Here is a 24477-nt window from a genome sequence, read left to right as displayed (position 1 = left end):
TGTGCGTGCGTGTGCATGGAGCAGTCCATTAGCTCCAGCCTCGGGGGTGTCGTGGGTGTCGGAGAGGTCTTTAAAACATCATGACATACATACACACACGTGAATCGATTTCACGGACCGCCGCGATGACTAATAAGAGGCTGTGAATGTTTCCTTTTCAAATACACGTTGAACAAACAACATTCGGATGCTAAAAAGGTCCATTTCACCTGTTTGTGGATTTTTTTTAATTTGGTTTTACTGATAGAAATACTAAAAAGGTCCATTTCACCTGTTTGTGGATTTTTTAATTTGGTTTTACTGATGGAAATTAGGCAGGACAGATATAATTGAATGAGTGCGCTGACCTTAATGTATTTCCATTGAACTTGGCAGGTCAGTCGTACAAAGTCCATTGACGGAAATGCTACTTGAAGGAATCACCGCAGTCAATCACCAAAGTTTTGTCACTGTGGCAGACGCTATCCATGGCAACATGAGCGACACTCCATGTGTTACATCGCCCGTGTATGGCACAACAGAGCACTACTTTGGTCGAAATGAAGCAAGCTACAACTCAAGAGTTCCTTTGTACCAACATGCCACAAGATGGCACCAAAGCCATACATTTATCGCACAAAAAGAAAATCGAGTGGAGATGGGTTCCAAATGGGATCTGCGAACTAGGAATGAGTATGACTGAGTATTGTTACAGTACGGATGTACGGGTGTTAGTACTCGCTTAGTGACTTGAGCTACGTTGGCATTTTGACCTCAGGTGACCTCATAGATCAAGGATGTTTCCACGGCGAGATGAAGGTCACAACTTGGTGACGGATCGAAGCCTTTTAGCATCAGCAGTCGACAGAGTCTCCTTGCAATTTGAAGGACACTATATATACAGCAGACGCTGAGATGAGCTTCGAAGACTGAAGCTATCTTAGCATTTTAGCACGTGGCTCGTGTTTCATTGACTGAAGAGGAAGGAGGAGGTTAGCCTGAACTTCATCACGGCGTCCAGGTGACAACGTTGACCGCCGTCCGAGCGGCGCGCCGAATGTCGGCATCCTCCTCGGGGGGCTCGCTCCTCCCCACCAGCAGGGGGAGCTGCAGCAGCAGGCGGCGACGCCCCTCGGGAGCCTCGGCCAACGAGGTGAGAGCTCTGAGCGAGTAGAGGACCAGCGCCTTCCTCCTCTGCTCCTCTTCGACATCCGGTTTGCGTTGCGAGAGAAGCTCCAGCAGGACCGGCAGGACGTCCAGCTCCAAACATTGATGCTTCCCTACTGGACAAACAAGAAGTGCTGCCGATCGGTCGGGAGGAGGTCACTCGGTTGAGCGGCAAAGTCACCTGTAGTAATGACCACGGTGTTCATGATGGCGCCGGCGGCGTTAGCCTGCACGTCCACATCCTGGTCGCGTAGGAGGTCCGCCAGAACGGGAAGGACTGCCGCCTCGCACACCTGTGACATCGCGATGACGATGACGCTACAGCAGCACACGGGAGGTCATCACCGCAATCGCCACAATGCGTTTCACCTCCGGGAGCAACGCAAAGAGACGCGGGGGTCCCAACCTGAGCGCCATCATGGCTCCCGCCGCCTCCCTGCGGATGTTGGAGCAGGCGTGCGACAGCTTGCGTCCGATGAGCGTGACGCCGCGGTGGGACAGCGCCGGGGCGGCGTCCAGGCGCGAGCAGCAGCTGAGCGTTGACAGCAGCAGGGCCTGCACCTCTTCCTCCTTCTCCTCCTGCTCCTCCTGCAGCTTCAGCATCAGCTTGGGAACCAGAGCCTGCAAGGCTTTGGCACCTGCCGGACGAGCGCGGGTGTCAAAAAACGCGCGCTTTGCAATGTCATGGAGGTGCGCCCGCCTACCTGCGGGCAGCAGCGCCAGGCTGTTCATCACGCGGTGGGCGCGCGTCCTGCACAGCGGGGACGGGTCGTCCAGCAGCTGAGAGAGACGGGCCAGGAGGGGCGAGGACAGGAGGGCTTGTCTGGCGAGCAAACAGCGAGTCGCTTAGCTTGTTATCATGCTAACAAAAAAAAAAAATGCTAGAAAAAAAAAATAGCACTGTCGTGTACCACAACTCGAAAAGAGACTGCACTGGTTTGACAAAGTGTAATTACTGAAGCGAAGGGAGTTAAGGGGGTCTATCTCATCCTAAGTAGCGCTTTGCCGCCCCCCTGTGGTATCTCTTGTGTATTATCGATTCGGTAAACAGCTGAACGGGCATGACTACTGTACTTCCACTGGTCTATTTTTTTTTTCACTCCGCTCAAGAAGCCCATCAAATTTTGGGCTGGCAACGCAAGGCAAAAACTCCACCAAGCATGGCAGGTAACTCGGGGAAGTGCTACGTTTTATTGGAGCAAATCCCCCCCGAAGGGTGGGCGCTGTTCTCACATGCGAAGTGCTTTTTTGCTCGCTGACCCTTCGGACTCCGAACCGAAGTCCAATTGCGAATATATATTTTTTTCAAAATGGACGTTGACCTGGCAATGTTGTGGCTGGTGACAAGATGCAGCAGCTCGCAGGTTCTGGTCCTCACTGCCGCATCTCCATCCTTCAGCAGAACCTCCAACTGGTCCAGAAAACCTGCAAAACCAGTCAAGTGTAAACCTTGGTGCTATTTCCTCAGAAAAGAAAAAAAAAACACGTCCATTTCTCCACATATGAACGATATGGTGGCTCACCAAAAGACAATGAAGGTGACACGATTTCTGGGTCGAATGAAAGCAAGTTATTTGACACAATTGTTTAAGTTGACTCAACTTGAATGGGGTGGCAGGCAGCAACACAAGAAAATCACTTGTTTATACTTAACGTAACCGAATCTCCCGAAACGTTGGGGACACGGCGTACCTTTCAGGAAGCGGTACTTAAAGACAGACGTCATAGTTCATACGAGTATTTCGATCTTTATCGTGGCGGTACCAGTGGCACACGCAGTAAGGTTTTAAAATCACCAGATTAAAAGTCGTTTTTCCTCTTCGTGTTTCCCAAATATGGAAGTCGGTGTGAACGAGAGGCCTTGACTTTGCCTAATTTGTCACCAGTCCATTTGAGTAGGCCAATGTGACACATCCGATATGGCGGAGGCGTTGACGCGTCGCAACCACTTCCCCAACGCCGCTCGAGGCGGCACCGACCAGCGTGTACCTTCACTGACCACCTGGTAAAGTCGCTCCGGGTCGTGCGTGAGGTCGCAGAGAGACGCGAGCGCCCGCAGCCTCCTGGCGGCGTCGGGCTCCACCAGCTGGGCGAACAGCTCCGGGATGGCCAGCCGCCCGAAGGCGACCGGGGCCCGGCTCGGGTCGATGTGAACGCCCGTCATTTCGGAGATGTCGAGAGTCCTGCGATCCGGCGGCGCGACCGTTCGACGGCTTCTGCGGCGCGGGGTCAGTGACGTCACTCGGTCGGCTTTGGTGCGAATGGTTTTCAGCTGCTCGCCAGGTAACCGTTGCCTAGCGACGGGTGTAAACATCCCACGACGCCGTGAGACCCTCTGAACAGGCACAATCCGTGTTCGTCAATAAAAAAAGTGAATATGTCACACTTTTGAAATCCCGGGGTTGTTTTCCGAGAAAATACGTCACTGGATGTATTCTTCCATAATTTCTGAAATCTTTGGGTGCTTGTGTCCCCATTTTGGGAAGGTTTTTGAATAATAAATGGATGCGCTATGTTTGTTCTCATTTATTTGCATGAATCATAACGTGTACATCCATTGAGAAGCGAATTAATCCATTTAGGTCGAATAGTTTTGCTTCTGGTTTCGATTTGGTTCTACTTCACCTTTTTAATCATGTTTTACTTCCGGTTGCGGTTCCATTAGTTGTAGTCTTGGTTCCTGTGGTTTCGATTTGAGTTTTATTTCTTGGTCTGACTCTCATTTGGAACGTACCTTTTTTGTCTTGATTCCTGTTCAGGTTTTAATGCCGCATCATATTTTAGTTGTGGTTTTTGGCCTGCTGTTTCAGGGTTTAATTTTGCTTCAAGACTTTCGTTATGGTTCCAGTTCTTCTTGTGATTTTAAATCGTGGTGGTGGTTCAGGTTTTCCGATATTCTGGCTTTGGAGGCTCTTTTTCTGGGCCCCGTTAAATGACGACCGACTTGAGAAAAATGCTTCCCGCGCTCCAGGTTCTCAAGCGGAAACACGGCCTCCAGTTGGGATGTTTTGGAAATGCGACGGACCTTTTTGGAAGGAGATTATGCAGTTCATCAAGACTTTTTAATGTTGTCCTTTAAGAATTGAACCAAATAAACATTCATTCAATTAATCTCGTCCTCATCGAAAATCTGAAGAGACTCTCTTTCTCCTTCTGTTTTAAACCAAAGCAAAGTTCTGAGGGGGGAAGGGATGCGGCGCTTCGCGGCTCTTGCAAAAGTATCCAAAATACAACAAAGTGTGCGAGGAGTTCCGTACGGTTTGAGGCTGGATGCAAACCAGACCAAAAGGGATGTCAAGAATACGAAATGGAGGCGGCTTCACTTCTTCTTCTTCTTGGTCTTTTTTCCGTCGTTCTGCTGCGAGCTGCTCTCGCCTCCGCCGCTCTTCTGCGCGCGACTCTTCAGCTTGGGGATCATCTCCGACACGTACAGCATCACCTCCTTGCCTGGAACATCCACAAACAGGTCGTCATACGATGCGCATTTGTTGCTCCCGTGAACAAGTGTCAAAGTTCCTTGAAGATTCAAAAGCCAATCACAACGTGACTGAAAATACGGTTGGCGAAGAAGGCGTACACGCGATGAATACGTCCACGTTGCCAATCTTTGTCGCGAGTGGAGCGCCTCGATGACGAGGGGAACGCCCCTAAAATCCCAAATACTCGGCCAATTACTCTCATCTGTTCAGAGCTTCGTGTGAGCATGAAGTCAAGATGTCAACATCAATTTGGGCGACCGTCGATCGCAGTTGTGGCAAACTAGGGTGACATTTAGATCTCTCGGTCTTCTTTCTTGTACTTCTGGTTTTGATTCTAGGTGTAGTTTTACCTCTGGTTCTAAGTCTTGTCCTGGTGTTAATTGTGCATCTGGTTTCACTTCTCGTTGGGGTAGCGGTTCAGGTTTTCCTTCTACATTTAGTCCTGGTCCAGGTTATGAATCTGGCTCGAGTGCAAGTTTGAGTTCAACTTCCGGCCCCAGTCCTGATTCTGATTCCAATCCCGATTTTGCTTGCGATTAGTGCCGCTCATATGCACATCGCCACACACAAGCTGTACGATTCCCGTGTGGCTGACTTACGCGAGGAGAACTTATTGTGACACAAGCTGCCGTCCGCCTCCTTCAGCTGAACTCTGACTCGACCTTTAAATTGTACGTCGCGGTTCCACTCCCTGGGATGCATTTTGTTCTGGACACAAAACAACAACAGAATTAACAGTCAAGCGCTGACTGCCTGTCCAAAGAGCATCGCGAGAAGGAAGTCGAGCCAAGTCGCCACCTCCACCAGGACGTTCACGCCGGCGGCTGTCAGGACGTCGCGGATCTCCGCGCACGAAGGGTTCTCCACTGCCTGCACGCAGACATCCATTTTAGATCATACGATGAAATAAACAAACAAAAAGACACCTTTGACCCTTGAGCTCATTTTAAAATTTCAGACTTTCCACTGCCTGCACGCAGACATCCATTTTAGATCATCCGATGAAATAAACAAACAAAAAAAAAACCTTTGATCCTTGAGCTCATTTTAAAATTTCAGACTCGTGTCAATTTGTCACCTTCTCGGCAGGGATCCTTCGTCCTTCAGCCAGAGTCTTCTTACTGTTGATGTAGACAGGATAAACGCAGATGAACCTGGACAAAAGACATTCCAACCTGTTAAAAACTAAATTGAACAAAAAGTGACAAAAGTACAGTAAATGTCAGTGGTGGGAAGCAATTTAGTCCAAATGTCTACTGTATTTAGGTAGAATTTCAGCTACCTGGGAAATGAGTAACTTTTCAACTTTTGAAAACAAATATTTCAGTGGTGGGAAGCAATTTAGTCCAAATGTCTACTGTATTTTGGTAGAATTTCAGCTACCTGGGAAATGAGTAACATTTCAACTAAACAAATATTCAACAAGTTTATGCCATCGCACAGAACACTTCCACATTTCTGCGTGAACTGGACAACCAAGAGCTCCAACACAAATTTCCAGCTAAGCTAGTTTAGGAAACTCAGCTAACAGCAAAAACTAAGAGCACGAGCTAGCCCCAAATTTTTGGCAGCAATAGAATAAAACGGTGTGTGTGTGTGTGAGTGAGTGAAAGAGAGAGAGAGAATTCAGACAGCAAGCTAGGAAAGATTCGATGCCAGAAGAAGCGGAAAACCTTAATTTTGGATTAAATTACGGATCGAAAAATTATTTAAGCAGATTATTTTCTCTACAAAAATCACATTTAATAGAACAGAACGGTGAGCGATTTGAACAGCTGCAACTGCAAAACATTCATTTGTGTGAACAACTCAGTGCTGTCACGGACATGCGAAGCTTTAGTGTCGGTACGATGGGTGTCACGTAGAATCATTTCTTTTTTATTTCACTCCATTTTGTGTGCATCTTGGGTTCCAAGAAGTGCTCATATATCAGTTTACTAAGGGGCCAGTTGACCACGTCATGCCAGAGAGTCGCGTTGTACGGGAACTAAAGAGGCACAAACTTCACTGCAACGCCTTTGAAATTGACTATTTACAATCGGTCTCAAATAACTTTTGACTGCCCCAAAAATCGTGAATGCAAGAGGTTCAGTGATAATCGTGTAATTCCGCTGCAACCATTAGTTAAGAGTTTCATTCATGCTGGGGTCAACTCGGGAACTAAAGAGGCACAAACTTCACTGCAACGCCATTGAAATTGACGATTTACAGTCGGTCTCAAATAACTTTTGACTGCCGCAAACAAATCGTGAATGCAAGACGTTCAGTGATAATCGTGGAATTCCGCTGCAACCATTAGTTAGAGTTTCATTCATGCTGGGGTCAACAACGTTAGCCTTAGCTACGCTAGCAATAGCAACAACGCACCGTTCCTTGTCGGCAGGGTTCTTCGTTAAATGGGCCATGTTTGGCAATCGTGTTGGCGCCTCCACGGGTTCTGGGTGTCCACTAAAGGCAAAAGTCTATCAATAAGACTTTGTAGCTTCTTTACGCACGATCATTCGCCGACTATGTGAGGGTGTACGATTGTTCGCTTTCAGCAGCACCGCCAGTACAGTTCCGGCAGGAAGTGATCGATTCCTTCTTCTTCGTATAAAGTGTCATGGTGGTTTCAGGTGCATTGCCGCAACCTACTGGTAAGGACTGTGAATCCCTCAATTGTTAACCCGGGACAAAACACGCACGCACGAGCAACCCCTCTTCAGAATTGGTATTTTTTCCAAACCAAACCCGTAGCCTTTAAATACTGTACCTCGAAAGAAGTGGGCAGCTTTCCCAATTTTCGATATTTGGACTAGATCCAGTTTGAATTTCCAGGACAATTTCCGGTCTGCTTTTTGAATGACTAACTTGTCACCTCGTTACCGGTTAAATGGAATCTGAGCAAAAAAAAAGTGTACGTGACTCTTTGTATTTGTCCACTACTAATATTTTTTGTTTTCTCAACAGAGAATTTAAAACCCCATCTAGACTGATTCATTAAGCGTACCCTTTTCTTTTGTTTCTGTCTTTTTTATTTTATTTTATTTTTCACATGTAAGCACCTTGAAATAAGAACAAGTGTTATTTCAAGGTGCTTATATTGCAGTTCCTGAATGAATTATCTTTCGTGGACCTCAAATGAAAGTTTACTATGCCTTTACTATGCATGGCACGCTGATTGAACACTCAAAATTGTCCCTAGGTGTGAGTGTGAGCGCGAATGGTTATTTGTCTCTGTGTGCCCTGCGATTGGCTGGCAACCGCCTACTGCGAAGGTCGTAGCCGGAATCGAACCCTACACCTCTGCACTGTGAGGCCGACGGGCGAACCACGGTCCCTCCAGGCCGACCCATGTTTGATTCAAAACCTCCAAAAAAGTGCCACTCGCAAAGCGTTGCAGTTCACCATCTTTCCACCCGATGTCGCTTGTGCAGCGCCCACGGCTGCTGGTGAAATGCCCGGATGTTATTGTAGCTAACCCTTTTAGCACATCGGTTAGCCGCTGCCTTCTGCCGCTACGGTCTGCCGCAACGGGGACTTGCTGACCTCCTCACATCCCCCGGGCGATATAAGACGTCTCGTTTCGCCTGTAATTCATCCTTGGTATCTTATCATGATCAAATTTGACCGGACGGCTCGCTAGTTGTCGGTGGAATCGTAGGGTTTGTAACCGGTTTGGCGGGACTGGGTCGGGTTAACAATACGGCGAGCTAAAGGCTAATTCAGCTAACCTCGAAACGGGCCTCTTTTTTTTTTCAAGCGAGCTAACGCAGCTAGTTTAGCGGAGCTACCGCGGCTGTCATGGAAGACAAATCTTTTACGAAGGAGTTAGACCAATGGATCGAACAGCTAAACGAGTGCAAGCAACTTTCGGAAAACCAAGTGAGGACACTCTGCGAGAAGGTAAGTTTGGGAAATTCTGTAAATTCCAGTTAACATTCCGCCGGCCAAGCGTTTGGCCTACATTGCGAAATTGGCTCGGACTAATTTCTGGTTGCCATTGCTTGCTACCGGTAATTCCCCCCGGGCTACGGTCAGCCACCCGACGGAGGACCGTGTCGAACATGTTCAAAGATATTCTTAGCCATCGATTGTCCAAATTAATCGTCGTGTCGGGATATCCGAGGCTCCCAAATTGGCATCGTTTTTCCCTCGATCCACTCAATAGACGGAGCCGGTTTTACTGCTCGTCTCATTAGCCTTTCATGTCCCGACCGGACAAATGTTTCATATGTGTTTCAAATGTCATGGGTGTGTTCTCGTAAAGACCAACAAGACATACGATGGGTTTGTGTCCAGTGTGCGTTCATTTACGGTGTTGTGCACCGCGCCCCATCGATATCGATCATCTGATTTATTGCATCAAGCTGACAAGGCTCGATAAAGAGACGTTACCGCGGCTCTAAAACGAACGATAAGACGTACAAACGTCAAGTCGAATTTATTTCAATCTAAAGTGTGTTGCTTGTCATGACGACGGGGTGACAAGTGAAGCAGAATTAAAAATCCATATTACTGACGAGCGTCATTCATTTTCATGTGTCGGCAGACGTTCGCGTTATTGGCGTTGACGTGTGTTGAACCACAGTAACCTTGCTTCTTCGATTCATCCTTTTTATTGAGGCGTCTTTGACTGTGCTCTCTGATTCGTTAGAAGTCTTTAGATTTTCCCCTGGAATAAACCCAAACGAACGTTGTCCTCGATACCCTACAACCACGTTACCTTCCATAGCAAAATTTATGCTGTGCATTTAGCGAATCATTCTTTTTGAATTAACAACGAACGAAATGGGAAAAGTTCAGCTGTGTGTGTGTGTGTGTGTGTGTGAGAGATGCTTGGAGATCACATGATCACTCACATAGCAGCCTGCCTATTTATTACTTTACAGCATGCACTTCTGTTTTTTGTTGGGGTGGGGGGGGCACAATATGCCTCATGACTTTTTTTTTTCTTCCCCCTTTCACCCGCCAGGCCAAGGAGATCCTAACCAAGGAGTCAAACGTCCAAGAGGTGAGGCTTCTCATCACGCCTTGGTTTTATTTTTGTAGCTGAGCAGTCAGCATATCGGCATGAAGCGGTGAACGCGAGTTGATTGACCGGGCGCTGTGCTGCCTTCAGGTACGATGCCCGGTGACGGTGTGCGGCGACGTGCATGGCCAGTTCCACGACTTGATGGAGCTTTTTAAGATCGGTGGCAAGTCCCCCGACACCAACTACCTGTTCATGGGGGACTACGTGGACAGAGGCTACTATTCGGTGGAGACGGTCACACTGCTCGTCACGCTAAAGGTCCGCCCACAGACTTTTCCTCATAGATGGTTTGGTACAGAACATATAAAAAGTCGATACTCCCCTCGTCAAATGACACATTCTTGTTATTTCTATGTATTTGATTGAGCTTGGATGTAATTGCTTAATTCTGAACACCACCACATCCTCAGTTGTAAGGTGTGCACACTTGTGCAACCACTTGGTCGTTGTTTTTCTTTTCATCTATTTATTTTTATGATTGCCATTTTAAGATTAAAAAATTGAGTTAGACAGGTTATGAGTTAGATTTAATGGTGAGATATTTGAAATGATCGGAAAATCTTGATCTTTGAATATGACAGGTATTTGGTGCCGTTTTTTTTTTGTTTGTGTGTATGTGTGTTCTCTGCCAAAAATGACACGGGACATTATTTTAGGGAGGGGAGGATCTGTGAAAAGTAGGAACTATATTATTATTGATAGTGGTATGTCCTGATGAATTTGATAGGCATAATCATATTTTATGACTATAAATTGAGAGGTATAAAGGAATCATCAACCGTGTATATTCTGTATGTAAATATGTATTGGCGACCATTTAGAAATTTGAACAGTCTCAATGGAGTGTATGGTGTGGCGCGTTCAGGTGCGTTTCCAGGAGCGGATCACCATCCTGCGAGGGAACCACGAGTCCCGGCAGATTACACAAGTGTACGGCTTCTATGACGAGTGCCTGAGGAAGTACGGCAACGCCAATGTGTGGAAGTACTTCACAGACCTGTTTGACTACCTGCCGCTCACCGCGCTGGTCGACGGGCAGGTGGGCGTGGCCGCCGTTGTTCCGCCTCTCAGAGTGGGTGGGGTGCGTGTTCACGTTTGTCATCATCTTGTTGATTTTCTTGTAGATCTTCTGTCTCCATGGCGGCTTGTCGCCCTCCATAGACACTCTGGACCACATACGAGCTCTGGACCGCCTGCAGGAGGTCCCGCATGAGGTGGGCTTCCTTTCCAAATCGGCGTGAGTGTCAAATGTGAAAGTAATCGGTGTGCTGGATGGATTTCCCACCCCTCACTTGCAGGGCCCCATGTGTGACCTGCTGTGGTCGGACCCCGACGACCGCGGCGGCTGGGGCATCTCCCCCCGAGGTGCAGGCTACACCTTTGGCCAGGACATCTCCGAAACCTTCAACCATGCCAACGGCCTGACGCTGGTGTCACGCGCGCATCAGCTGGTCATGGAGGTAATACGGCACGCTTTTGAAACTTCTGTTTTCAAGTGCGGGCACCACACGAGTTTTCTTTCAGTGCGGTTTCCGTGGTGACAGAGAGTGCCGCGAGCTCTCAAGCGCCCCTCTCGCTAGGCGGCCGAGTGCGGGACGTTACACTTGCGTTGTTCTTGCAGGGCTACAACTGGGGCCACGACAAGAACGTGGTGACCATCTTCAGCGCGCCCAACTACTGCTACCGCTGCGGGAATCAGGCGGCCATTATGGAACTGGACGATACCCTCAAGTACTCTTTGTAAGTCCATCAGGCAGCGCTGCTCGTCAGTCAATCGACCATTCGATCGGTTAGTAACGCACGTACCTCTCTTCCTTCTCAGCCTTCAGTTTGACCCGGCCCCTCGCCGCGGCGAGCCCCATGTGACCAGACGCACTCCCGACTACTTCCTGTGAATGTTCGACGCCGTCCCTGTTCGTCGCACAGTTCCTCCCTAAACCTTCATTACTGTACCGAGAAGAGAAGCGATTGGCTGAATCACCTTCCCGAGTTAAAAGTTAACCTGCCCCCCGTCCTGTTCTCAGCTTGACCCGCCCCCTCCCAAACACTTGTTTCCACTCTGTTGTCGTTAACGCTGTGCTACACGTGCAACTAAGATGTCACCTTTTTTTTTTCTGTTTATGAAATGTTTTTAAGACATAATAAAACTTCCAAGGTGGACCAAATGTGCCATATTCTTATCCTTTCCCCCTCAGTGCTTTTTTTTCCCCCTTTTTCCTTGTTTTTGGAATCCCCATCTGATCACATCTCACCACACGTTGCCACATTTGTGCTTTTTTTTCTGTTTGGAACAAGAGGAGGACGACTAAAAGAAAAATACCATTTGCTTCAAGTAGTCCCGCTGTGAGTTGTAGCTGCAGCGCCGCTCATCAAGTCAGCAACTATATTCCTGTCATTTGAGACCACACTACTATCAAATAAAAGTCCTGTTGACAAACCCATCAGTCTCTCCGTCCTTGTTTACTGTTATAAATATTTAGTAGCTCGGTATCTAACCATGAACCCGACATGCATTCCAAGCTGTTTTATAAAGTAACCAAAGATGACCAGCAATGAGTTAAGAAGTAAATAGTAGATTTTTCTTCACTAAAATATAGCTCGAATGTTAAGTTTACGTTCACGTGTAATTACGTCGTTTAAACCCCAAGTGTCATTTAAAATACTGGAGTCTACGTGCAATCCGAGACGGTGTCGCTGTGGTTGATTCCGGTACCGCGAGACTCCCGAGATGTGTACCGTAATAGCATTGTTTTAATTACTCGGTGGTCGACCCGAAGGTCGGTACTTTTCGTTTGTATTTACTTAATTATATTTTTAATGGGTCGCAGTGTTCGGCTGTCATCTTCTGGCTCGCGACTACTGAGAAGTTACCCCCGTTTGACATTTATTTCCAAGCTTTGCTCGGCTACTTAGCAAGCCGAAGTGGGGGATCTCGCTGCGGGTTCGATGAAACTGTCGCGAGAGACTCCGAGATTTCCGCATTGGCTCGCAACGGTCAACTTCACGACGACCAACGTGAAGGTATTGTACTTGAATGGTGTTTCTGCCTCATTGTGTTTATCGAGTTAAATCTACGCCCATATTTAACTGTTAGCCTCTGCCGTTTAAATCTTGACAGTCCCGAGATGACGTTGAGTTTGCAAGCTTTGCTCTGGGACCGACCCGAAACGACCACAACACTGTACATAACAGCCGCGATTTCAAATAGACTGGATCCTTTAAGTTTACGACTTCGCGTCACCCCATAACTGGTGAATTGTTTGTTTCATATTCGAGAGTCACTGATTCCGAGCAGCTCCATACGTACTACGTACATCATTACATCATTTTATTGTGTCGTTAAATCGCTGATGGTCCACTCGTCTGACTGGTGCGCGGGGAACGTGGGATCGTTTCACACTCAGTGACGGTGTGGATGTGGATGTGGGGGTCGAATGGTTGTTTGTCTCAATATGTGTCCTGCGACTGATTGGCGATCAGGTCAGGATGTAGCCCGAAGTCAGCTGGAATCGTCTCCAGCACCCCCCCCCGCGATCGTACACGGGATACACGGTGTTGAAAATCGATGGATGGATGGATGGATGGAGGGATGGATAGTATCGATGGTCTCTGTACTTGCTACGTGATAGTAGTGGTGGTATTAAGAGGTGAATTAACTCACTTACTGAAGCCCCACGCACCAAAAGAACGGCCTGGTGCTGCAAGATTTACACCGTTTGAACATTTTGTTGTTTCAGCATGTATGTGATGAAGATGAGGCGTGATGATGGAGGATGTGGTACTTCACCACCGTCTCGAAGGCTCTGACGGGCTGAGCGATTTAATTGCAACCACAGAAAAGCTCCTGGAACCTTTCCCCTGCCGCCCTCCTCCCGTCTTCACGCCGTGGTTCTCGGACTCGTCAGCACGACGGCCTCCGCCCATCAGACCAGCCAAATGCGCTCCCGTCATCAACGCGGCAGATGTCAAGTGCCGACCGGAGGCTTTAAAAGAAGGCGTTGGCGGAACCACAAACTCGCCCTCCGTTGTTGACAAGAAGAGCGCGTCTGTTGCAGCGATGGCGGTCAAACGGTCCTGGAGCGTGTTGGCTTCCAAAAGTGTTCGTCACCGCTCGCCATCGCTCTCGAAAGGCTTCCGACACGCCTTGTCCGTGCACGCGCTGCACCTGCGCCAGAGGTCCAAGTGGGTCATCAGTCAGCACAACTGTGGAGCCGTACGAGACATCGAACAGGTACAAACATGGCAGCCGTCCGCGATGTCATTGTCTTCGAGGGCTTCTCCACAAAGCAAATGACGACGACATTATCCAAGACAAGTCGTGCTTGTTTTCCATGTATCCCTGAATGATGTCACGGTGATGTTTGTGAATCCTATATCTCGCTCGCCCGCCGCAGGTATGGCAAGCCCTGAGCAAAGCCGCCCGGCGCGCCGGCTTGCCCACGTGCAACGCCAACATCCAGCGTGAGCATGCCGAGATCTGGGTGTTCTGCGACGTGGCGTACTCGGAGCAGGTGGGCCACTTCCTGAAGGAGCGTCTGCAGCTGGTGGGCAGCATCAGGCTACACGTGCACAAGCTCGGAGATGTCTTTCGCTTGTAGCGCTGACTTCTCACAGCCTTCTCATCGTGCTGGTGACCCAAAATCACACTTGGGATGTGCAACACGCATCTTGAGCTCAATATCTGTCCTAACGTTAGACCGGAACCTCTAAGATTAAGCGTCCATTTCGGAACGCCGGTCCACTTTCGAGTTGGAATGAAAGCCATGTGTGGAGGGTCAAAGCGTGGGCCTTTATGAACTTTACAGGCAATTTTAAATTGTTGAAACAAGTCAACTGTTCGGCAAGTCATGGATGAAGCACGTGACGCAGGAGTCATCTTGTGTTGAATGTGATGACACTTTTCTCAGCAGCCCCCGTTGAGGCCGTTCCCACTTTATACTTTCATGTTCACCCAACTTGGATTCCCAAAGTTTGGCTTGATTTTGAAAGGCATATTTTTCCATGGAAATGTCGATCAAATTGTGACATGAGTGGTTCCAGTGCATTTTTAACACAGACGGGGATTAGCACATAACGTGGTCCCATATTCCTGATGTAATGAATTAAAACGGGCCATTTTAATGTGGAATTCAAGCAGATCAGCTCCATTGTCAATTAAAGTGTAAATTTTTATTTTAACAATAAAGGAGACTGTCAAGTCTTTTTTTCACAATTGAAAACAGTTTTCGCTTTTCGGGTGTCTTATCAAATCTGGTATGCTTTCATCAACATACCCCAAGGATCAAGAATGACCTTTTTTTTCAAGAGCGTAGAAAACAAGTAAGCACCCAAGCTAATGAAAGCATTTTAGTGACGAATGGACACATGGCCAAAGTCATACACCCCGCGGCGCCAGCAACAGCAACACAGAACGATTGAGTTGGTGATCGTTCAAAGTAAGCCCATTCTTTTCTGAAATATTTGTTTTGTGCAATGAAACACTGTGTGGGACAGATAAAGTTTATCTTATCTTATTATCGTAATGAGAGCAAATGGCCCTCGAAAGTCTGTTGCGCTCTTGTTAATGGATGCAGCATTTTATCATCAAACCACGTACATTTTTGGGCAATCCTGAAATTTCACCTGAAAAGTTGTTTTTTTTTCCCCTGTAGTGTAATAATCGGAAGCTAATCCTGGTAACGCTGTTTGTTAGCAAACGATGCAGCTCTGCTTACCTTATGAGCTCAACGCGATCGACCGCATTGATGGTTCTTTTAGCTCGAGAACTTTGGCCGGCCACGTCATTACTAGAGAAAATATGGATGGGTATAAGGTTCATGGAAATTATCCTCACTATTATGTCACAGTGGGACTGCACAAGGGCTCACACCTTTTATGAAGTCTTGACATAAATTCCTTGTACGTCTGGATCATTTTCACATGTGTATGTGTAGATAAAGGTTTTATTGATGCAAATGAACCCTTTCCTCCGGCGAAGCATCCCAGCGGCAGGATCTCGTGACCGTGGCGTCTTCGTGACACCCCCACGCGCGCTCCTTTGTCGCGACGCAGCCTCAAGCTTGACAGGCGAGATCTAGGTTAGCGGATGTGACGTCAGCCGCCCACACCCGACGACCGACGCCTCACGAGACAGATCAGACGTGAAACACTGAGCACTCGACACATTGTTGAGAAAGGACAGATGTTGCCGCGTTTTAAAATTATTAAATTTGGAAATAAGACGTGATTGGTCGACAGAGCATCAGGCCTCCCGCGTGTTCGCGTTTATTTTTGAAAGTCACAAAAAAAATGACAGGCAAACAAATCTCTATATCCAAGTATACATGGGTAATATCGATATGATACATATAGGTACAAAGTTGTGTCACGTATTTAAATATATTTTATCTTTCTGTTCGTTATACGTAGTCGTATTGTGAAAGTCCCAGCCGGATGTGCTTCGTATCTGCGCTGGTCCGATTCGAATCGCTGTCTTCCAAATCCAGTCGTGACGACCACGAGCGAGCAGTTTTCAAGTGAAAATAAACCAAATTGCCGGACGTTTACGCCCCTTTCGGTCACTTTCTGTCGTGTTCCGCGCTCGCCGTCGTGTCATGAAGTCCACTTTGTGTCCTGCTCGACGCTCGCTGGCGAATTAAAAAGGTGAGGAGAACAGTGGCAGCAGCTAACAGGCTAAGCTAACAGAGGCAGGCATTGTGGTTTCCTGTTTCCCATTTCGTCTACTTTCTCGCTCCTTGGTGCAGTTTTGCGTCGTTTTCTCTCGAAATATTGATTTCAACCTTCAAATGATCCCATTCACTGGGGTGCTTGACGTGTAGCAGTCCGAAAGACAGTTAATCATATATTCGATTTAAGTGCACGTCAAAGTAGGTCAGCTGACGAGTGACGTCAAAATCTTAGCGTGCAGAACACCAATACCAAACAAAGAATAATTCGGAATGATTACAACTAAGAATTCAGAGCTACAACCTTATCTGTAATAAAATCAACATTGTGAAGTTATTCTGTTCTTCAAGTCCTTAAAAGGGGGGGGGGGGTTCTCTGTTGAAGGGCAAGCACGAATTTGGGATTCTGAGGAGGTTTGGGACAAAAGAAGCAGGTTTCAGTGGTCTTCTGATAAAAAAACAAAACAAAACAATAACATCTAGTAATTGACGACTCTGTATTAAAAGAATTAAAATGGAAGTGTTGGAGACATTCTGATACCTTCGCCGGAGATTATTTATTTTGGGGATGTTGCAAACTGAACAGATATTGAGACACTCTCATAAATCGTAACACATTCAACACAGCGCTCATGATCCAATTGCTTTTCGAATTGAGGAATTTTATTAGAAGTACGAGGGCAAAGTATTGTAAAACAGTCAAACGTTCTTCTTGGAATTCATCATTATCGTTGTGAGCCTGAACGGACCCACCCCACCACCCTCCCCAAAAATATTTTTTTAAATATCAGTAATTATATATTTAATTGACATATTGATCGGCTATCAGACTCTTATTCTGCTGAATATTGAAATCGGCATCACCCTCAAAAAATGGGTCCGACTTCGCTATTAGCGCACTGTTATGACCTGACTTCCTGTCTTGTTGCAGGTGTAGCAGATGTCTCCTCCACCCCAGCTGAGACTCCTGTTCATGAACGGAGGCGTAGCTCGCTACCTGGCGCTCAACGGATGACACGACACTGAGCGAACATGGAGACGGGGGAGACGCCATATTTTCTCCCGCGCCGTTCTCCGCGCTAAAGTCTTCCTCTCAGGCAAAAGCTATTCTCATAATTGGATTCAGGGACTTTTTTTTTTCCCCTTTCCCCATTCCTCGCTTCGCTAAGCCATAGCCGCCCGCTGCCATCATGGCGTCGGAGGGCTTTCAGTACCGCGCGCTGTACGACTACAAGAAAGAGCGCGAGGAGGACATCGACCTGCACGTGGGCGACATGCTGCTGGTCAGCAAGGGGGCGCTGTTGGTGCTCGGCTGCGGCGCCGGCGCCGAGGAGCGACCCTCTGAGATCGGATGGCTGCCCGGCTTCAACGAAACCACGCAGGTAGGGGGCCGGCGCCATAGTAGCCACGGTACCCAGACAAAGAGGATGTACGAATCGGCCAAATTGGCCGAACGGGAGAGCCGTCGTTTATTCACCGCCGCCTTTCACGCGGAGATCGGCCAATGGGGACGAAATGCGGCGAAAAATTGGCTGCCACCACATGGGCACGGCGGTTCGCTGGGCTGCCGCAGCACGCGCTCAGATCGCTGCGATTACGACGCTACTTGACCGAACGGCAATCGAGCAAATCGGAGGCCGGGCGCCAGCTTTTCAAGCCATACACGTTCAAAGTCAGAAATCGTACAACGTTGGATGGCGCCCCGAGTGAGGAACGACAATAATACCTGCACCTCACCTGCTCATTTCGTTGTTTAATGAGATTAAATCCATTTAAATCCGATTTGATGATGGGCTGACGGGGAGAATCGTTGAGTATTAAACTATGAATATTCAGAAATGGCTTCATGCGCTGTTCCCCGGACAGGAAAAGGGCGACTTCCCGGGCACCTACGTAGAATTCGTAGGCAGGAAGAGGATGTCGCCGCCCACGCCCAAGCCCCGACCACCCAGGCCGCCGTCGGCCGCGTCGATGAGAACCGACTCGGAATCTGAGGGTGGGTGCGCGCGCGTGACGCCGTCGCTGCCGGGCGTCCGCCCCGACGCTGACCCGTGCTTACTTTGCTCGCTCGCAGGGGTCACGCTGCCAGATCTTCCGGAGCACTTTGGACCGCCCGACACGGCCCCGCCCCTCCTGAGCAGACTGATGGAGGCCGTGGAGAGCAAAGGTGCGTATGGTGGTGGACTTTCTCCTTGCTGTAGTTGACTGAGCAAACACGGGCCTGCCGGGGTTCTGTCACGTTTAGGGGGGCCAATTTTTTTTTTGCCAGCTTCACCCCCAAAAGTTTATTTCTCGATTGTTTTCATCCCACTAAATAATTGCTCAATTGCTGCCGTGTCAATGAGTACAGCGTACAGTAACGCACGCGGTCAAAACGCGTACGAGCTGGAGTCACGTTGTCGCCGTTCCCATTCGCGGTGGTTTGAGTCGACGGACGCTCAAAAAGATCTCGGTCTCGTTTGCGTGGCCTGTGGTTCAAAGTCGGCATACGAGGTGTCCTTCCACTCAATGACAAAGACTTTGTGATCGATGCGCCGTCGCCTCCTTCTGTTATCGTTCCTACACGTGCATTCATCTGCTCGTCGTGTTTGATGATGCGCACAACAAGCTCACAAATCGAGCTCGTCAGCCGGAGCCAAATCACCTCAGGCCCAAGTGAGCCCATTTGCGCCAGGAGTCGCGTGGAAAACTTTGACGCCTACAATAAGGATCACAAGCCCACTGTCGAGTCACAGCCAACGCTAGCAAAGGTGCGCAGTCAGCGGAGGATACGCGCCGAGCCTTCCTTCAGATGCCGCTTGAGTCGTCTCGCCACCTCCTCCGTTGGCCACATTTACCGCGGACGTGTGGCGAGACTGAGAGTGATGAGACTGTTGTCGCGTGCAGGCGCGGACAGTCCCGGCTTGTACCGGGGCGGCGGCGGCGGCGGAGGAGGAAGTTTGGACACGAGGCAACTGGCCCAAGCCGGTGAGGAAGCGCCGAGCCGCGAGCTTCGATGGCCGGCTCCCTTTGCCAACTTTGCGCCGTGTTTTGTTCGCAGAGCTGGAGCAGATGGAGGTGTCGGCCCTGTGCGACGGGGTGGTCCGCTTCCTGCAGGAGCTTCCCGGGCCCGTCCTGCCGTCTTCGCTGCAGGACGACATGATCCACGCCGTGCAAGGTGCGTGCGTCGGCAAGGCCGGATGTGACTTTTCAGTGTTTTTGTAATGTCTTTTGACGTGTTTCTCGACTATTTTGGAGGGTGGCTGTTACTGATTTGTTTTGGTTTTTGGATTTTGACTTGGTTTTTGGCTAATTTCTTTGTCGAGCTTTTTCACGTTGTTGTTGACTAGGATTCTAACTCGTTTTGTGGTCTTTTTTTCACCTTTTTTGAGATTTCTTTGTACATATACGTGGTTCTTGTATTGTTTTTAGTTTGGGGACCCCCCCACCCCCCCTCCACTGTTTTTGTCTTGGTTTTTGACATGGTTCTAGACTTGTTTTTTCTTATTTATTGACGTGGTTCCTGAACTGAGATATGGTTCTTGACTTTTGTCAGTTGTGCTTTTTAATTTTTTTTTTCCCCTACTCGCGGTGCCTGGTCTCGTGTCAACCCGTACGCTCACGCCGCCGCTGTTGTCCACCCTCAGAGGTCCGAGACCCCGAGGAGTGCGCCCGGGTTCTGCTGGGCGTGGCCAGCTCCCCAACGTGCGCCGCCCAGTACGGCCTGACCCTCCTCAGCGTGGTGCGGCACCTGGCTCGACTCGGCGCGCATGCCGCCCGCAACCAGCTCAGCGTGAGGGGCCTCGCCGAGACCTTCAGCCCGCTGCTTTTCAGGCAGACCGCCGCCGGGTTAGTCCGCATACACACACAGACGCGCGACAGTTTTGGACTCTCGTTCGGAACCGTTATTGACCTCGGTTCAGTCTCAAAGGGTTCACCTTTGCACGCCGTACGACGTGTTTTCTTTTTGTTTTTATTTTTTTTGTAAATGTGCCGCCGAACTGTTTCTAAAATGAATACATCATATTCATATCAATTGCCGTTGCTCTGCTAGGTTGGTTTCAACAAAGTCTTGAAATGTGACTTTCCTTCTTGCCCTTTCAGGTGTGAGTCTGGCCCAGACCCTTTGATTCAAGTTCTGGAGGTTCTGATCAATAGCGAGCTCAACGTGAACCAGGCTGCTCCAGGTAATTTTGGCTCGCTTCTTTCTCCCCTCTCAGGATCGCTCCGAGCTCTCTTTGTGGTAGGGCGTGTTGCCTTGTTTGTCGTGTGAGTCTGACAATCAAGTGAAGATGTCGTCGCTTGTCAATCAAGAGGAAGCCAGAGCGGCGCCGTATTAGTCACAAACGCGAGCTGAGTCAATCATTGGACACTTCTGAAACGTTGACATCATTGTTTTGCCGCGGGACGGTTGATGTTGCCGTGGCGATATCACAAATGCCCAAGATTGGTGCAGGGTGTGCGGTGGTGATGTCACACATCTCCAAGCCGTCCTCCTTTGGGTTTGCCTGAGGCGTGGCGGACGGGAACAAAAACGTGGGGACCAAAAACAGCATCGTCGGTGATGGAGTGCCGGGAGGCTCGCAGGGGGCGGGGCTCCATTCTCTTTTACGTTAACATGGGGGGGGGGGGGGGGGGGGGGGGGGGGGGGCACCTGGCCCAGCGGGAGCAAAGTTGAACTACTCGAAGATCGCTCTGTGTGTGTGTGTGTGTGTGTGCCCGTATGTGTGTGTGTGTGTGGGGGGGGGTGATATTCAGTTCACGGTTTTGTGTTGGGGTGTCAGAGATGTTCGCTCGGACAGTTTAACAAGCAGACTCAAGAAGAGATTGTCTTTGCTGCCGACAGGAGGCGCAGTTTTCTATGAAGCCACTCCGCGTGCGCTTCTCAACTGACACCCGACCTCTGCAGCCTCTGCCGGCTTTTTATTGATCGTGTATGCAAATTGCAAGTGAAATATCAGAAACAACACTCCCTTCTTTATCTGGAGATGTTGCCGATCTCAGCCCTTTGGTGTTTCAACAGCAAAAACCACTCGTGTGGCTTCTCCGTCTTTGTTTCAGCTTTACCTCCCAAACCCGCCAAGCCGTCGTCGTCGGCGTCCGCCAGCGAGTGCACGTTCAACAACGGCATGGCGCTTCACGACGCCGAGTGGTACTGGGGCGACATCTCCAGGTAACGCGCAGCGCCGAGCGCGCGGACGCGCGCTGAGAGACGCTTGCCGCCAGTGCGCCGCTTCTCGTTGCAGGGAGGAAGTGAACGAGAAGCTGCGGGACACGGCCGACGGCACCTTCCTGGTGCGCGACGCTTCCACCAAGATGCACGGCGATTACACCCTCACGCTCAGGTGAACGCCGGCGGCGGCATGGCAACGGAGGGCACGGGTGAGTCTGACCGATTGTGTTGCGCGCTCAGGAAGGGGGGCAACAATAAGTTGATTAAGATCTTCCACCGCGAGGGCAAGTACGGCTTCTCGGACCCGCTGACGTTCAGCTCGGTGGTGGAGCTCATCAATCACTACCGGCACGAGTCCCTGGCGCAGTACAACCCCAAGCTGGACGTCAAGCTGCTCTACCCGGTCTCCAAGCACCAGCAGGTACGCCCGGGGCATGCGTCCCCAGTCCCAAATCTTGGGCCAGTCTCAGATTCTGTCAGCGTGCTAACCTCACATCACATCACATCACCCTATCGCTGCTCTGCGGCTACAAAATGTTGAGGTGACGAAACCTTTTTTCATTGAACGGGCTCCGTCAGTACAGAAGTACACGGAAAAAGGGAATCAATCTATTGGCTATTGAGTTTTTTTTTTTTTTCTTTTTTACAAAATTTAGTGCGCCATCAAAAGTACTTACCATTCAGAAAATAAGTTGCTGCTTGTCTGCTTTTCTCGATGTTGCGCGAGTTCATAGTACTTATTTCACGATATGTAGACAGGCTGTGTCTCGCGGACGCTCCCCCCTCCCCTCGGGAAAACTGTGAGGAAAAGCGTTGGCGCTTTCAAAATGTTAACTTTTTCCAATTGCGGAATCACTTGAAACCAAACGGTAAACAGCCCGTCCTTAAAAAAAAAAAAAAAAAAAGTCTCGACGGGCCCCAAGTCATCGGCGTCGGCTTGCCACCACCCCTCCCTGGACCTCACACCCTTGTCGTGTTCTCTTTCAGGACCAGGTCGTTAAAGAGGACAGCATTGAAGCGGTGGGCAAGAAGCTCCACGAGTACCACCTGCAGTACCAAGAGAAGAACCGCGAATATGACAGGCTCTATGAGGAGTACACCAGAACTTCTCAGGTACGCACACGCACGTGGCTTCCTGTTTGGCGGAGGTCCGGATGGTGACGCGCGCCCACGCCTTCCGCAGGAGATCCAGATGAAGCGCACGGCCATCGAGGCCTTCAACGAGACCATCAAGATCTTCGAGGAGCAGTGTCAGACTCAGGATCGCTTCAGCAAGGAGTACATCGACAAATTCCGCCGCGAGGGCAACGACAAGGAAATCCAGAGGTAGGCTGTTGCCGAGGCAACCGTCAGCGTAGGCCTGAGGGATGTTGCCATAGAAACCTGGCCCGTAGGAAGAGCCTACCCCCTCCCCCTCCACTAAGTGGAGATCAAAGCAAGCAGCTGCTAGTGTGTTGGGCAACTTTATCCGCTGGCTTGTTTCTGCTAGCGTGTCGACGAGCGTACGCGTCTTGGCCAGTCTCGCTCTTCGATTGAAGCCGAAAACTGAAGTGCGAAAGCGCTCCGTGGTGCGAGCTTGCTCCCTCCGCGTCACCTCTCGCCGCTGTCCCGTCAGGATCATGGAGAACTACGACAAGTTGCGCTCGCGCATCAGCGAGATTGTGGACAGCAAGCGCCACCTGGAGGTGGACCTGAAGAAGCAGGCCGCCGACTACCGCGAGATCGACAAGAAGATGAACAGCATCAAGCCGGACCTCATCCAACTGCGCAAAACCAGAGACCTGTACCTCATGTGCGCCACCGACTTCGAAAGCGACACGGACGCCGCTCTGTGATGCTAAAGCTAACCTACGCGCGCGCGCGCATGTGTAATGCAGGTGGTTGACCCAGAAGGGAGTCCGGCAAAGGAAACTGAATGAGTGGCTTGGACTGAAGAACGAGACCACCGAGGAGTAAGTTTGCTCACACGTAACATGAACTCACATGACTGTTGATGACATGACCCTGACGACAAAGCTTAAAACGCAAGAGAGACAAAGAGTCAAGCAGAGTTGTCTCGTGCACTAGGAGAGGGTGCAGAGACGTGTCTGAAAGGAGCGGTTACAGCCTCGGGACAGCTCTGAAAAGCCGCACTCGTCTCCTCGCTTTTTATTACCGAGTTCCCTGCTAGAGGAACTTCGAAAGGGATGGGCCAAATAAACACACAATGGATTCCTGAGTGATTAGAGGGGTCATACTGAAGGTCAGCGGTTTGTGGTTGCAGCTGTTGACGTTTCGCGGGTGCGACGTCCTCGGCCCGGTATCTTCACTTCTTCTTTCTCAGAGGCTTTTATCTGCGCTTCAAGGCTGCCAACGAGGAACCGGCTGGTCTCTTCAGCAGGATCGACGACTTTGATATGCACACTGTGTACTTAACCCATTTGCGATGTACTTAAATGAGGTCCTTGCGGGGTCGCAGTAGTCAATCGATGACCCCTGTAAAAGCAGAGAGCGATGTATGATGCGCCATGTCTCTTACACTTGTATCTCTGCGGCGGCGGCGGTCCCCTAGCGAGTACAGCATGGTGGAGGACGAGGAGGACCTCCCTCACCACGACGAGCGTCTGTGGCGTCTGGGCAACATCAACCGCGGTCAAGCCGAGTCGCTGCTGAGAGGCAAAAAGGACGGAACCTTCCTGGTCCGCGACAGCAGCAAGCCGGGATGCTACGCCTGCTCCGTCATGTACGCGCCGCTGACATCCTTTCTGAGTTGTCCCCTGTCCAACTTGTTGTGTTTAACTTGACACAACACTAACGTGTGTGTGTGGGTGTGTGTCTCTCCAGGGTGGAAGGCGAAGTGAAGCACTGCGTGATCAACAAGACGAGTACGGGCTTCGGCTTCGCCGAGCCGTACAACCTGTACGCGTCGCTGAAGGAGCTGGTGCTGCACTACCAGCACACGTCGCTGGTGCAGCACAACGACTCGCTCAACGTCACGCTCGCCTTCCCCGTCTACGGCCAGCAGAGGCGCTGACCCGGCCG

The 24477-nt window shown here is 49.7% G+C and overlaps 5 protein-coding genes across 7 annotated transcripts in view; 3 read left to right on the top strand and 2 right to left on the bottom strand.

Moving 5' to 3' along the window:
• Positions 1-261: 261 nt before the first annotated feature.
• On the bottom strand, positions 262-4096 carry rsph14 (radial spoke head 14 homolog). The gene is made up of 6 exons (XM_019865971.1): positions 3136-4096; positions 2469-2571; positions 1851-1969; positions 1553-1784; positions 1328-1464; positions 262-1259 (listed from the first exon to the last, which is right to left on the bottom strand). The coding sequence occupies exons 1-6, from the start codon at positions 3458-3460 to the stop codon at positions 988-990; spliced, it is 1188 nt and encodes a 395-aa protein (XP_019721530.1). The 5' UTR covers positions 3461-4096; the 3' UTR covers positions 262-987.
• Positions 4097-4189: 93 nt separating this feature from the next.
• On the bottom strand, positions 4190-7214 carry srp19 (signal recognition particle 19). The gene is made up of 5 exons (XM_019865997.1): positions 6993-7214; positions 5704-5779; positions 5424-5495; positions 5225-5333; positions 4190-4593 (listed from the first exon to the last, which is right to left on the bottom strand). The coding sequence occupies exons 1-5, from the start codon at positions 7028-7030 to the stop codon at positions 4466-4468; spliced, it is 423 nt and encodes a 140-aa protein (XP_019721556.1). The 5' UTR covers positions 7031-7214; the 3' UTR covers positions 4190-4465.
• Positions 7215-8077: 863 nt separating this feature from the next.
• LOC109513480 (serine/threonine-protein phosphatase 2A catalytic subunit beta isoform) lies at positions 8078-12077 on the top strand. The gene is made up of 8 exons (XM_019865987.1): positions 8078-8510; positions 9580-9618; positions 9727-9897; positions 10505-10678; positions 10764-10853; positions 10938-11099; positions 11261-11379; positions 11462-12077. The coding sequence occupies exons 1-8, from the start codon at positions 8409-8411 to the stop codon at positions 11532-11534; spliced, it is 930 nt and encodes a 309-aa protein (XP_019721546.1). The 5' UTR covers positions 8078-8408; the 3' UTR covers positions 11535-12077.
• A 481-nt stretch (positions 12078-12558) lies between these two features.
• On the top strand, positions 12559-14858 carry shld3 (shieldin complex subunit 3). 3 transcript variants are annotated; one of them, XM_019865991.1, is made up of 4 exons: positions 12559-12660; positions 13377-13870; positions 14034-14241; positions 14383-14858. In XM_019865991.1, the coding sequence occupies exons 2-3, from the start codon at positions 13403-13405 to the stop codon at positions 14235-14237; spliced, it is 672 nt and encodes a 223-aa protein (XP_019721550.1). In that variant the 5' UTR covers positions 12559-12660; positions 13377-13402; the 3' UTR covers positions 14238-14241; positions 14383-14858. The 3 variants fall into 3 exon arrangements, with proteins under 3 accessions (XP_019721550.1, XP_019721549.1, XP_019721551.1); XM_019865990.1 differs by having other exon boundaries at positions 14034-14858; XM_019865992.1 differs by lacking the exon at positions 12559-12660 and adding an exon at positions 13148-13286 and having other exon boundaries at positions 14034-14858.
• Positions 14859-15774: 916 nt separating this feature from the next.
• LOC109513456 (phosphatidylinositol 3-kinase regulatory subunit alpha-like) overlaps positions 15775-24477 on the top strand; it is a 10584-nt gene continuing 1881 nt past the window's right edge. The window contains exons 1-17 of the mRNA XM_019865954.1: positions 15775-16281; positions 17236-17686; positions 18171-18300; positions 18379-18471; positions 19191-19271; positions 19345-19461; positions 19931-20132; positions 20388-20470; positions 21345-21456; positions 21530-21628; positions 21697-21877; positions 22444-22569; positions 22640-22782; positions 23072-23248; positions 23334-23408; positions 24008-24178; positions 24280-24476. Of these exons, the coding sequence (XP_019721513.1) occupies positions 17495-17686; positions 18171-18300; positions 18379-18471; positions 19191-19271; positions 19345-19461; positions 19931-20132; positions 20388-20470; positions 21345-21456; positions 21530-21628; positions 21697-21877; positions 22444-22569; positions 22640-22782; positions 23072-23248; positions 23334-23408; positions 24008-24178; positions 24280-24469 (2172 nt within the window). The 5' untranslated portion in view covers positions 15775-16281; positions 17236-17494 and the 3' untranslated portion in view covers positions 24470-24476. The remainder of the gene's footprint in view (positions 16282-17235; positions 17687-18170; positions 18301-18378; positions 18472-19190; positions 19272-19344; positions 19462-19930; positions 20133-20387; positions 20471-21344; positions 21457-21529; positions 21629-21696; positions 21878-22443; positions 22570-22639; positions 22783-23071; positions 23249-23333; positions 23409-24007; positions 24179-24279; position 24477) is intronic.

This window comes from Hippocampus comes, unplaced genomic scaffold (assembly GCF_001891065.2).
Source record: "Hippocampus comes isolate QL1 unplaced genomic scaffold, H_comes_QL1_v1.1 scaffold190, whole genome shotgun sequence".
NCBI lineage: Eukaryota > Metazoa > Chordata > Actinopteri > Syngnathiformes > Syngnathidae > Hippocampus > Hippocampus comes.
This window is presented reverse-complemented; position numbering and strand designations above follow the sequence as displayed.